Here is an 11,945-nt window from a genome sequence, read left to right on the forward strand (position 1 = left end):
GCATGAGCCACTGTGCCCGGCCTCATACTTTATTTTTTTTTTATTGGTTTAAAAAATATACTTATTTCCTGGCTCTGTCTCTTCCAAAGCCCTAGCGGTAAAGAAATCCCAGGAGCAAGCACCACCCCGGTGACCAGATTGGGGTCTCTAAACAGCATGTTCACACTGACGAAGGAGTGCGCCCTGGGGAAATGGTTGGCCCGGGTCCATGGCAGGAAATGCCAGGGAGGGGCTGGAGTCTGCAGCATCATGGTGGCTGTAAGTAAAGAAGGTGCCCAAGAACCAAGGGTTGTGTCAAAGGACTACAGAGACCAACCTGAGGCCACCTCTGGCCAAAGACAGACGAGCTGGGCATGAAAAAGCAAGCCTGCAATTGACAGGCAGATCCCGCAGCTTAGCCTTGGGAGCAAAGAAAGACTCCAGACAGGGAAATGAGGTTTTATTCAGAAAGAGCTAAAGACAGGAGGGGAGCCCCTGGGGTCCCGCCCTTGCGGCCTCTTAAGACCAAGGCTCATGGGATGCTAGAAACTAATGACTACAGGCATCTGAGCCCCCTTGGAGTCATCTGTAGGGGGCACAGGGGCGGCCTCGGAGTCACCCGTTGGGGGCACGGGGGTGGCCTCGGAGTCACCTGTGGGGGGCACGGGGGTGGCCTCAGAGTCCCCCGTGGGGGGCACGGGGGTGGCCTCGGAGTCACCTGTGGGGGGCACGGGGGTGGCCTCAGAGTCACCTGTGGGTGGCACAGGAGTGGCCTCGGAGTCACCTGTAGGGGGCACGGGGGTGGCCTCGGAGTCACCTGTGGGCGGCACAGGGGTGGCCTCGGAGTCACCTGTGGGCGGCACAGGGGTGGCCTCGGAGTCACCTGTAGGGGGCACGGGGGTGGCCTCGGAGTCACCTGTAGGGGGCACGGGGGTGGCCTCGGAGTCACCTGTGGGCGGCACAGGAGTGGCCTCGGAGTCACCTGTGGGCGGCACAGGAGTGGCCTCGGAGTCACCTGTGGGGGGCACGGGGGTGGCCTCCTGGTCGGTCACCGTGGGCAGCGCCACATAGGTGAGGGTCCAGTAGCGCAGGAAGTTGGTTCTCAGGCCCCGCTTCACGGAGCTGCCATCCATCTTCTTGGTGATCTCCAGGTAGCTGCCGTTTTCCGAGGTGTAGGGTTCCCACTGTGTGGGCACAGCCGAGTGGCCCATGTTGGGGTCCCTGCAGAGTGAGAAGAGGCTGTCCAGGGGCTGGGGACTCCCAGGGGGCTGAAGGCCTGCTCTGCACCCGCACGCCTGAGCCATCCCCGTCCTCTGAGCTGTCCCTGGGCACCGTGGCCCCTCACCGCATACAGGACACAGGCTGTGCACGTGCGCGGGCTTGGGGCTCTGCCAGTAGCTCTTATCCTCATAAACACACATGGATTCCGATGCAGGGGAGGATAAGTGACTTGCCCAAAGTCCCTCCGCTGGCAAGTGAGGGAACAGGGCCTCGTGCTGCGGCCCTCCGCCCTGCTCTCAACCCAAGCCTTACCCTGTTTTGGCAAAGTTGGTCCAGTAGGCGATCATGGCCTTGGAGACTGTCCTGTCTTGGGGCCGGTAGCCGCTGGGGGTGGCGAAGGGCTTCCCGAAAACGTACTGGATGTCATCTGCATGGTCTGCCCCCATCCATTTGGGGTAGACGGGCATCCGAGAGGGATGGGAAAACAGGTAGCTGTAGGTCTTGGCACTCCTGGAGGGGAGAGACCACCCAAGTAGGCAGGGTGCTCACCGGGGACCGCCCAGCCCACAGACTGGCCCTGGAGGGAGGTCCCGGGCAGAGGGCAGGGAAGGGTCTGAGGGATTCACATGAAGAGATGGAGCTTCTCAGACCCAGGAGAGGGAAAGCTGAGAACCAAATTCATGGATTCATGGGTTCTGCCATTTCTGTTGAATTTATACTTCACCTCCACAAAACACTGTGAGGCAGCTTCCTTCTAGAATTCAGTATCAAGAAATATTTTGCTCTCCAAGTGCATGTGCATTCTTCAATTAGATTGGACAAGGTATAGGCCCTCAACTGTTTCCCTTTTTGCCTTCAGTGAAAAGAGGCTCACAGCTAAATGTATTGCTTAGTTGCTGCAAAGCTTTCATCCTAGACTTCTCGGTATCCTTTTATCTTCCTATCTTTTTCGTATTCCTAACTGATTTTTTATTTTTTATTATTTATCTACTCATTTATTGGAGACACAGTCCCACCCTGTTGCCCCTGCTGGAGTGCAGTGGCGTAATCTCGGCTCACTGCAACCTCCACCTCCCCGGGTCAATCAATTCTCCTGCCTCAGCCTCCTGAGTAGGTGGGATTATAGGTGCGCACCACCACGCCTGGCTGATTTTTGTATTTTTAGTAGAGATGGGGTTTTGCCATGTTGGCCAGGCCGGTCTCCAACTCCTGACCTCAAGTGATCCTCCCGCCTTGACCTCCCAAAGTGCTGGGATTACAGGCGTGAGCTACTGTGTCTGGCCTTATTTTGTATTATAATTGGCTATTATTACATGAAGATTTTTAATCTGGCTGTGGGCTGAAACTGTTTTGTAATTGGCAAAGTTGAGGCCCATAAGAGTCAGTGGATAGAAACCATTGTCCAGTGTCGTCTCAATGCACAGTGTGGGGGATGGAAGGTAGCTCAAGAACTCTCCAGTGGGAAGGACCATGGGGTGCAGGGCTGAGCAGGGCAGAGGATCGTGGGGTTCATAAACCCCGATAGGCTGGGAGGGAAAAACAGGCCCTCAAGTCTTGCCAGGCCTCAGCAAAGTGGATGAGGCAGGCACAGGTGGGGACTCAAGCACCACTTTCCCAGTCAACCCAGACACCTGAGAGCCACTCACAGCGAGGCCTCGGCTGGCAGGTGCAGCACCCCAGGAAGGCCCCCAGGAGCCACCCCCTGCCCAGATCCTCACTTGGCGTTGGCTCTGTGCTGGGCCAAGGCAATCTCGGTGGGCACCAGGAAGAGGATATCGGTCTCAAAGTCCACCACAGTCTTCTTCTTGTTCTCCTGGGATGGGTCCTGGGCCCAGGACTCAGTGTAGACATCAAAGGTAGTCTTGGCACCTCTGAGCCCCTTGGTCATTGTGAGCCCACTGACCAGCTTGTAGAAGTCCTCCCTGCGGGGACCAAGTAGGCACTGACACTCCCCCTGTGCATACCCACCCTGACCGGTGCTAACTTCCTCACTCCCAGTCCTCCACTCAGTGTCTTCCTCCTCCAGGCTGGCCCCCTCACCAGTGCCTTCCCGGCCGCCCTCCAGCACGGGTCGCCCCTGGGTCCTGTGTCCCCTGCTTACTCCGTGACTTCCTTGTTGTTCTTGTTGATGGCAGGCATGTCGATGCTGGCGAACAAGTGGCCGTCCATGTTGTTGATGCCTGCTAGATAGTCGATGTCAGCGGCATTGGCGTACAGGTTGATGGGGTCATCGGGGATGAAGTCTCCATCAATGACAGGGATGAAGCCCAGATAGTACAGCATGGGGTCTGGGTGGGAGAGCCAGGAGGTTCTTATACCTTCCAGTGTCCCCTGAGCCACCCCTTGCCTCTCAGGGCTGGAGTTGGCTATTTCCTCCCTTCTCTGATCTAAGGACACTTGGGGCCGGGTTGATTCTGCACCATTGGGGCATCCTGTGCCCTGTAGAATGTTTACAGCATCCCCGGCCTCAACCCACAAGGTGCCAGGAGCACCCCCTCCCCAGCCGTGACAATCACAAATGTCTCCAGGCCCTGCCACACGTCCCCAGGCTGACAGCCCCTGTCTAGGGCCAGATCTGTCCTCTTCAGCGGCAGCCCCTCCCTCTCCTCTCTCTCTTTGCTGGGCCTGAATCAGGAAGGAGGAAACTTAGAAGCCGCTGAGGGAACTGATGGAGAAGGAGCTCCCTCTCTCAGGGCTGGGTTCCACTCCAATAGCCAAAAATGGTGTGAGGTCTGCATTGCCCTCCAGACCCCCGGACAGGCCCCTAGAGGACCCTGCGACTGCTGAGGCAGGCAGGGCCCGGCTGTCACTGGGCCCAGCACAGTGGGCTTTGCCTCCAGCAGGCCCGCGTGGCTTGCTTTGTTTGGGCGTGTCCAGCCTGTGCAGTTGAGCTCATGTCAGGTAAACATGCAGATGACTTGGCTTCATGGCACGTTGCCATAGAAGAATGTGCAAGGGAGAGCGTTAGCCTAGCAAGCTGGTGTGGCGGCCATGCACAGCTGTTTGTGGAAGGGGTCCCCAGGCCTTCCCGGGGTACAGAATAGTGGAGCTGGAGGCCCCAGTGCTGCAGTTCACTAAATGTTTGCTGAATGAATGAATGAATGAACGAACTGTCATCTAGCACAAAGGCTCTTGGTCTGGGGTCTATGGATCTCCCTAAAATTGTATGCAAATGACTGTATGCGAATGCATGAGGTGGGGGAGGGGCCCCAAATGTTCATCAGCTTCTCAAAGGGGGAGTCTGTAACTCATGGGAGATAAGAAGAAAGAAGGGGCCGAGCACGGTGGCTCACACCTGTAATCTCAGCACTTTGGGAGGCCAAGGCGGGTGGATCACGAGGTCAGGAGATCGAGACCATCCTGGCTAACATGGTGAAACCCTGTCTCTGCTAAAAATACAAAAATTGTTCGGCATGGTGGCTCACACCTGTAATCCCAGCACTTTGGGAGGCCAAGGCGGGCAGATCACGAGGTCCCAAGAGCGAGACCATCCTAGCTAACACGGTGAAACTCCATCCCTACTAAACATACAACAAAAAGAGCTGGGCATGGTGGCATGTGCCTGTAGTCCCAGCTACACGGGACACTGAGTCAGGAGAATCACTTGAACCCAGGAGGCAGAGGTTTCAGTGAGCTGAGATCCTGACACTGCACTTCAGTCTGGGCAACAGTGAGACTCCATCTCAAAAAAAAAAAAAAGAAAAAAAGAAACAATGGCTCCCCTTCTCCCTTACAGCTGGGGCCTTTGAGGGGAGTCACCAGTTTGATGGCAACAGGACCAGACCACAGCTCCGGCACCTTCTTCTCTTCCCCAGAGTACTTCCTGGCAGTACCCCCACAACCCCCACCTCGAGACCCCATGCGCCAACCCGAGCAGCTACTCACACTCCATGCCTGCCAGCGGCATCTTATAGGCCAGCGTCAGGGCTCGGGGGTCAGTAACCTTCAGACACTTGGCCATCCTGGCGGTATCGTCCACAGGGCAACCCACCTTCTCAGCCACCTGAGGGCAGGAGCAAGGCCGGCAGGTAGGTGAGGCCAGTGCTCAGGGCTCCGAACCATTGGAAGGCAAGGACAGGGTCCAAGACAAAGAATGGAAATGAGGACGGCCCCCACCTGGGTATCAATTCCACCCCCACGCTGCCCAGCCCTCCTCCGTTTACCTTTTTGGCCCAGAAGAGTGGGTTTTTCTGGATGACCCAGGGGCTCAGGGCCACGCCGCTCTGGCTGATGGCTCGCCGGATGAGGCCCTTGTTGTAGGGGGAGAGGGTCTACGACAGCCAGAGATCCTGTCACCAAGGCCGCTCCCCACTTCACCCACCCCAGGCTGGGCCGAGGACACCCCAGCACCACAGCCCCAGCTCCATGCTCCTCCTCCCACCTCCCCTTCCCGTTTGAGCTTCCTCCCAATCTGTGGGGCAGGCCCTCCCCACGGGGATCCCCAGACCTGCAGAGAGACACTGGCACCTCCAGCAGACTCCCCAAAGAGTGTGATGTTGTTGGGGTCCCCCCCGAAGGCCGCGATATTCCTCTTCACCCAAGCAATGGCCATGTGCTGATCCCGAAGGCCATAGTTACCTGCGGGCAGGGCAGGGGAGAGGGTGCAAGAGATCAGTGACCCAGGCCTGGCCTCCAGGAGGGGAGACCAGTGTGGGTGGGGCAGAAATGCCCTCAACAGACCTGGGGCCACGGCAGAGCCCCGGTTGGCAAATGGTGCGTACCTGAGAAGCTGGGTCGGGTGGGGTGCTGGAGGGGGTGGGTCCCCAGGAGGTTGTGTCAGTGGGGTGCTAGAGGGGGTAGTGTTTGTGGGGAGCAGGATGGTCAGGCCCATGCACCTCTCCTGCCCCTGCCCTAGTCCCTCTTGTCTGTGTCCTGCCACTTCTGTGTCCACAGCTGTCTCTGCCTCAAGGTGTCGTTTTCTCTCACTCGGCTCTGCTCTACGGGTTTCTCTCTCAGCTTCAGCCTGTTTGTCTGTCTGTCCCACAGCCTCTTTTATGTTTGAGATGGGGCCTCATTCTGTCGCCCAGTGGCACGACCACGGTTCACTGCAGCCTGCAATCCCTGGGCTCAAGCGATCTTTCCGCCTCTGCTTCCCAGGTAGCTGAGACCAGAGGCATGCGCTACCATGCCCGGCTAATTTGATTTTTTTTTGGTTTTTTTTTTTTTTTTGAGATGGGGTTTTGCTCTTGTTACCCAGGCTGGAGTGCAGTGGCGCGATCTCAGATCACTGCAACCTCCACCTCCTGAGTTCAAGCTATTCTCCTGTCTCAGCCTCCCGAGTAGCTGGGATTACAGACAAGTGCCACCACACCCGGATAATTCTGTATTTTTAGTAGAGAAGAGGTTTCTCCATGTTAGTCAGGCTGGTTTCGAACACCCGACCTCATGTGATCCGCCCACCTTGGGCTCCCAACGTGCTGGGATTAGAGGATTGAGCCACTGCGCCTGGTCCCCAGCTAATTTTTTATATTTTTTGTAGAGATGGGGGTCTCCCTGTGATTACCAGGCTGGTCCTGAACTTCTGTGTGCAAGTGATCCACCTGTGTCAGCCTCCTAATGTGTTGGGATTATAGGCATGAGCCACCTCTCCTGGCCTCCGCAGCATCTTTAATTTTGCTATGGCTGCCGAGGGCCTCCTGCTTCTCGTGATTCTACTCCAGCTTCTGGGTCTTTCTGTGGATGGCTACTGGTTGTTTGGGGTGAGGGGCACTGAGGAGAATCTCCCTGCTGGACTCAGCAAGCTGGCCGCCCCACCTCAGGGCCGAAGAGGCCCACGCACCTGGCAGGTTGGCGTCCCCAGTGCTGAGGAACCCAAGGGGGCCGACACGGTAGTTGAAGGTGACCACGATGACGTTTCCGCGTGTGGCAATCTCCTCGCCGTCATACAAGTAGTTGCTGAGGAAGTTGGCCCCGTGGCCGGACCCCATGAGGAAGGCGCCTCCATAGATCCAGATCATAACGGGCAGGTCCCGGGAGACTGAGATGGGGAAGTGGCTGGTGACCCCAGACGCCCTGCCTAGCCCTCTCCCCAGCTGGTCCCCCGTCCCTGTGCAGCAGGTGCCTGGGGCCGAGACAGGGAGGCCCTCCAAGGCGTGGCCCTGCCCCAGGCTGGGGGACTGGCACGGGCGCTCCCCTCTCCCCTCTGCGGGATTGCATGGCAGTTCAGCTTTGCAGCCCCAGACTCAAGCCAGGAGCAGATCCGCGGCTCTGGCTGCATGGGAACTTCCCTTGGGGAGCAGGGGGCAGGCAGACCTTGCTTCCTGTCCTGGGGCACCCAGATGTTGAGGTACAGGCAGTCTTCATCCCCGTAGGTGCTGTCCTGGGTGATGGTGGCCTGCAGGCATCTCTTCTTGAAGGACTTGGCCTTCAGGGTCCCTGCGGGTGGCAGGAGGAGTTGGCATGAGGAAGGCAGTTGCCCTCACCAGCCCCACCGCAGGGCCAGTCTGGCACCACCCACTCCCACCTTGCCAGCCGGGGTGTGGCTGGGGGTTCTCCAGGGCCTTGGTGGGAGCCGCGAAGGGGATGCCCTTGAAGATGTCCACAGAGTCGCCCAGGAGGCCGAGCTTCTTATTGACGCCTTCCACGAACCCACCTTCCGTGTACACGGGGCCCAGCTGGGAGGGAGACACGGGCAGGGTCAGGCAGGCTCAGGCCCCATCGGCCTGAATCCAGAGTGGGCAAGGCAAGCCAACACTGGGTGCCCAGAGGCAAAGACAGCTTCGAAGCAGGACAGCTCTGCCCAGGAGACGCAGACAGCACCCTCTGCCCCGCACTGCTCAGGGCTTGAGGATTCCTCTTCCCCTCCTTATCCCTGGGGGTGTCCTGCTCCCAGAATCATAGAGGAAACCGGTTCGACCAGTGTTCCCACTAGGGAAGCCTGCCAAGAGGTGCGATGGAGGTTTGGGTTCAGGCTGTGGCCGCCCAGCTTTGACTCCGATCCTGTTTCCCCACGCCCATGTGGAGGATGAGCGACAGGCAGGAGCTCAGGCAGGAGCGTACCCAATGCTCAGTGTACCCGGGATGTTTCACACCAACCTTCCTCCTTCCTGAGGGGTGGGGTCTGCATTTCCCTCCTCCTGTCTCCCTGCACAGGGCCTAGCTGGCTGGGCACAAAGTCGATGTCCCCACACCCAAGTCCCCACAGCTCCTGTGCCCCCTGCTGGTAAAGAACCCCCCTCCCAGGGACCCCCCCACCCCCCACCACGCTTCCCTGTGCCATGAGAACTGCCTCTGTGCACCAAGCTGTCCATCCCCACGAGGGGCCTGGAGGTTGGTGCTCATCCACCCTCTGTCCCTGAGGGAACGGAGACTGGGCAGCTTTTGGGCTTGAAGTCACCCTGTTGAGAGGCAACTGTCTGCCCCAGAGCCACTTCCTGTCCATCTTGGGCAGCAGCTCCTCCTGCCTATGGTGCATGCTGGCAGCCGGTGGTTGCTTGCTGGCTCTCACCTGTGCCAGGCTCCAGGTGGGGAAGGGCAGGGTGGCCCTACACCCTCAGGTCCAGCTAGGGTCCCAGCAGCCCTCTGAAGTCTAGGCTGATGGGCCCCTGCCACACCGGGGTGGGAGAGTGGGGTGGTTGGAACGGGAGGGAAGGAGCCAGAAGCAACACTTGCAGACATCATGGGCAACCCCTGCGAGGCATCCGTGTCTCCTCGTGTCAGCTCCCCCCAGCCCCGCCCCACCTCTGGGAGGCGGTGTAGAGAAGTCACCTGGCAGAAGTGTCCCTGTGCAACTGAGACTGGCCTGAGGGCCTCAGGGTGGGGGAATGGGGAGGGGTCGTGCTGACCTGCCGAAGGCCTCTCAGCACCCCAAGAAGAGCTCGCCCAAGAAGAGGATGACCTCTCCTTTGAGTGAGGAGCCCAGGATCACTGCTCAAACCTCCAGGTCCCAGGGCCAGAGAGTGTGGAGAGCAGGCAGTGGGGGTGGAGAGAGGAGACCCCAGGGCCTGAGAGAGCAGGCACGAGAACAACGTGGTAGGCATCTGGGGTCCCCTGTGTGAGTCCTGCTGGGGGCAGGGACTGGGCCGGGCGCTGACACCGGCTTCCTGCGGGGCTTGGGGTTTCTGTGGCTTCCCCCTCACAGGCAGAGAGGGCGGATTTTATGGATGCTCGAGAGAGCTCCTGCCTGCCGGCTCTCCCTCTGAAGGGACCCGGACCCGGTGTGGAATAGCCCAGCTCTCAGGTTCCTGCTCAGGAGTAGGAGGTAGCAGCTGTGCGATGCTGGGCTGCCTGCCTGCCTCTCTCTGCCCCGACTGCCTGCTCTCCACACTCCCTGCCCCTGGCCTGCTTCCCCTTCTGTAAAATGGCAACAGTGTCCATCAGAGAGCTTGGTAGGTGGGATCACCAGGCTGAGCAAATGCAAATTCAAGAGGCCCAATGACATTTGCATTTCAGGTAAACAGCGAATTGTTTTTTTAGTATGTTTCATTTTTTTCTTTTTCTTTTATACTTTTGAGACAGAGTCTTGCTCCGTCACCCAGGCTGGAGTGCAGTGGCGTGATCTCAGCTCACTGCAACCTCCACCTCCCAGCTTGAAGCAATTCTCTTGCCTCAGCCTCCCAAGTAGCTGGCATTACAGGCACCCACCACCATGCGCAACTAACATTTTTATTTTTAGTAGAGATAGGGTTTCACCATGTTGGCCAGGCTGGTCTCCAACTCCTGACCTCAAGTGATCCACCCACCTGGGCCTCCCAAAGTGCTGGGTTTACAGGCGTGAGCCACTGCGCCCGGCCCATGTGTGTTTCAAATATTGCATGTGACATACACAGCAGTTCTTGGCAGCTTATCGGAAATTCAAATGGAACTGGGCATCCTTCATTTTACCTGTCCCCTGTCCCCACAGAAATGAGGGTGAGTGCCCGGGAACTGCCCTGGGGCTGTGCTGGGCTCTCTTTCTCAGCCTGGCCCGAAGTTTCCAGATGTGAGTGAGGGGAGGAGAGCAGGACCTGCCCCTCTGCTGAGCTCTTACCTTCGCGGCACTGGCCACTGCCCAGCAGCAGGCGAGGCCCAAGACAACCAGTTGCAGGCGCCCCATGGTGTGCGTCAGCCTCTGGGTGGCCCTCCCGCTGGGCCTCGGGTATTTATGGAGCCGGAGCCAAGGTCACATGCCTGTTCATGAGGTCACAGACACCCCCTCCCCTCCACCCCTTCTGGTGCAGGGAGATCCAGTTTTCCCAAAACCCACGGTGCACCTGTGCAGGTTACTGCTTACCTGGGAGCAGAAGCAGGTGGCAAGGGGGGTGGCGGGGCCGGGCAGGGTGCACAGCGCTCTGCCTTCTGGTTTGTTCACAGGGCTTAGTGTCACTGTCAGAGAAAAGGGCATACTTTGTCTCCATGCACTGCCTGTCCCCTAGGTCCCCAAAGGAGCTTCACAGGGGACCAAACACGTGAATTCTGGGGCAGAGAGGGCGGCATACTGCGGGCCCCCAACTCATGGGACTGACCTTATCTGTACGAGCTTTTCCTGGGGCCTGTGGACCGGGCAGTCCAAGCTGGGTGTGGGTCCCAGAGCAGCACAAGGCAGTCCCACTCAAGGGTGGGGAGATGTTACCATCCAGCCTGATGTGTCCTGGGAGGAAGGACTAGAGGCTCAGGGGAACATGGTGTGGGTGGGAGGGTTAGGGGGGCATCTAGCCCAACCTTGAGGGCTTCCCTGAGGAAAGAAAGGGCCCAGTCAAGGCCCCCAGGCACACCCAGGCAGAGCGACAGAAGGGGAGGGGAAGAGGCCAGCAGGGGGGAAGGGATAAGGTCGTGTGAGGTCGCGGAGGAGGAGGAGGCCACTCGCATTTTCTGTGAACACCTGTTACTCCCAGTGCCAGGAAAGGCTATGACAAGTGAAAGAACACCATGAACAAAGTCTTCTGATCGGGCCTTTAAGCTCAGCCAGTGTGAGGTCACCCTCACCGAGACACTCAGTGGCAGCTCCAGTCACCACACAGCACTCTGCGGTGATGGGGACAGGGTGGGGGCAGCCAGAGCCTGCCCAGCCAACAGCCCCCCAGGAGACTTGGAGCCTGTGATTCCCACACCAACCACACCCCTGCTCTGCCATCCCTGCGGCTGGTGCCTGGTACCAAGTGGACCTGCAGAGCCACATCTGTCCCTCTGTCTGTCAACCACAGCCGGTACCCAGCAATTCAGGAGGCCTAGTGGGCGAGGGAGGCTGGGGAAAGGCCAGGAGGCAGGGAGGAGGAGTCGGCCACAGAGAATAGGGGGCCTGCAGGCAGCTGGGGTGCCCCAGAACAAATGCAGGCCATAGAGAAGAAGGGGCCTGCAGGTGGCTGGGGCACCCCAGAACAAATGCATTTGCCTCAGGCCTTTGCCCCATTACTCTAGTTCTGAGAACCTGCTCTATGAACTAAAGGAGGTGATTCTGAACTGGGAGACAGGCTCTTTGTGCTCCAGGATATTCACTGCAGTGTTACTTACAGAGGCTAAGGAGGAAAGGGGAGGGCAGAGGGCAGGCAGCAGGGAGAGGAAGGAGGTGGGGGAGAGGGCAGGGGCAGGGGAGAGGGAAAGGAAGGCCCCACTTTTTATATATATACATTTTTAGAGCGGCTTTAGGTTCACAGCAAAATTAGAGGAAGCTTACAAAAACTTCCCGTATGTCCTCGCCCCACCCCAGTCTCCCCCATTATCAACAGCCCCCACCAGGGGGTACAGCTGTTCCGCTGGATGAACCCACACTGACATGTCATTATCACCTGAGTCCACAGATTTTGGGGTTTTTTTTTTTTCTTTTTGAG

General features: G+C 58.4%; 2 protein-coding genes across 4 annotated transcripts; one reads left to right on the top strand and one right to left on the bottom strand.

Moving 5' to 3' along the window:
- Window positions 1-422: 422 nt before the first annotated feature.
- CEL (carboxyl ester lipase) lies at window positions 423-10,649 on the bottom strand. 3 transcript variants are annotated; one of them, XM_065529929.2, is made up of 11 exons: window positions 10,412-10,649; window positions 7,664-7,814; window positions 7,453-7,575; window positions 6,980-7,177; window positions 5,648-5,778; window positions 5,364-5,471; window positions 5,086-5,203; window positions 3,302-3,488; window positions 2,919-3,122; window positions 1,513-1,710; window positions 423-1,200 (listed from the first exon to the last, which is right to left on the bottom strand). In XM_065529929.2, exons 1-11 carry the CDS (start codon window positions 10,520-10,522, stop codon window positions 522-524), a joined length of 2,208 nt encoding a protein of 735 aa, XP_065386001.1. In that variant the 5' UTR covers window positions 10,523-10,649; the 3' UTR covers window positions 423-521. The 3 variants fall into 3 exon arrangements, 2 of the variants coding, with proteins under 2 accessions (XP_065386001.1, XP_015291760.3); XM_015436274.3 differs by lacking the exon at window positions 10,412-10,649 and adding an exon at window positions 10,169-10,255; XR_012424205.1 differs by lacking the exon at window positions 423-1,200 and having other exon boundaries at window positions 1,574-1,710; window positions 2,847-3,122.
- On the top strand, window positions 10,633-11,458 carry LOC102134857 (uncharacterized). Its single transcript, XM_065530668.1, is given in 4 exon segments — window positions 10,633-10,735; window positions 10,863-11,204; window positions 11,207-11,325; window positions 11,327-11,458. Coding segments are annotated over 4 exon segments (696 nt in total).
- The last annotated feature ends 487 nt before the right edge of the window (window positions 11,459-11,945 follow it).

This window comes from Macaca fascicularis, chromosome 15, assembly GCF_037993035.2.
Source record: "Macaca fascicularis isolate 582-1 chromosome 15, T2T-MFA8v1.1".
In the NCBI taxonomy this organism is placed as follows: Eukaryota; Metazoa; Chordata; class Mammalia; order Primates; family Cercopithecidae; genus Macaca; species Macaca fascicularis.

Bases quoted from the DNA above. Each gene is read 5' to 3' on its own strand.
- CEL (XM_065529929.2), bottom strand. From the start codon at position 10,522: ATGCCCTTTTCTCTGACAGTGACACTAAGCCCTGTGAACAAACCAGAA. The intron at 5,204-5,363 runs GTAAACGGAGGA...TCCTGCCCTCAG, and splicing joins CACTCTTCTGGGCCAAAAAG to GTGGCTGAGAAGGTGGGTTG. The intron at 3,489-5,085 runs GTGAGTAGCTGC...TCTCCCACCCAG, and splicing joins GCCGCTGGCAGGCATGGAGT to ACCCCATGCTGTACTATCTG.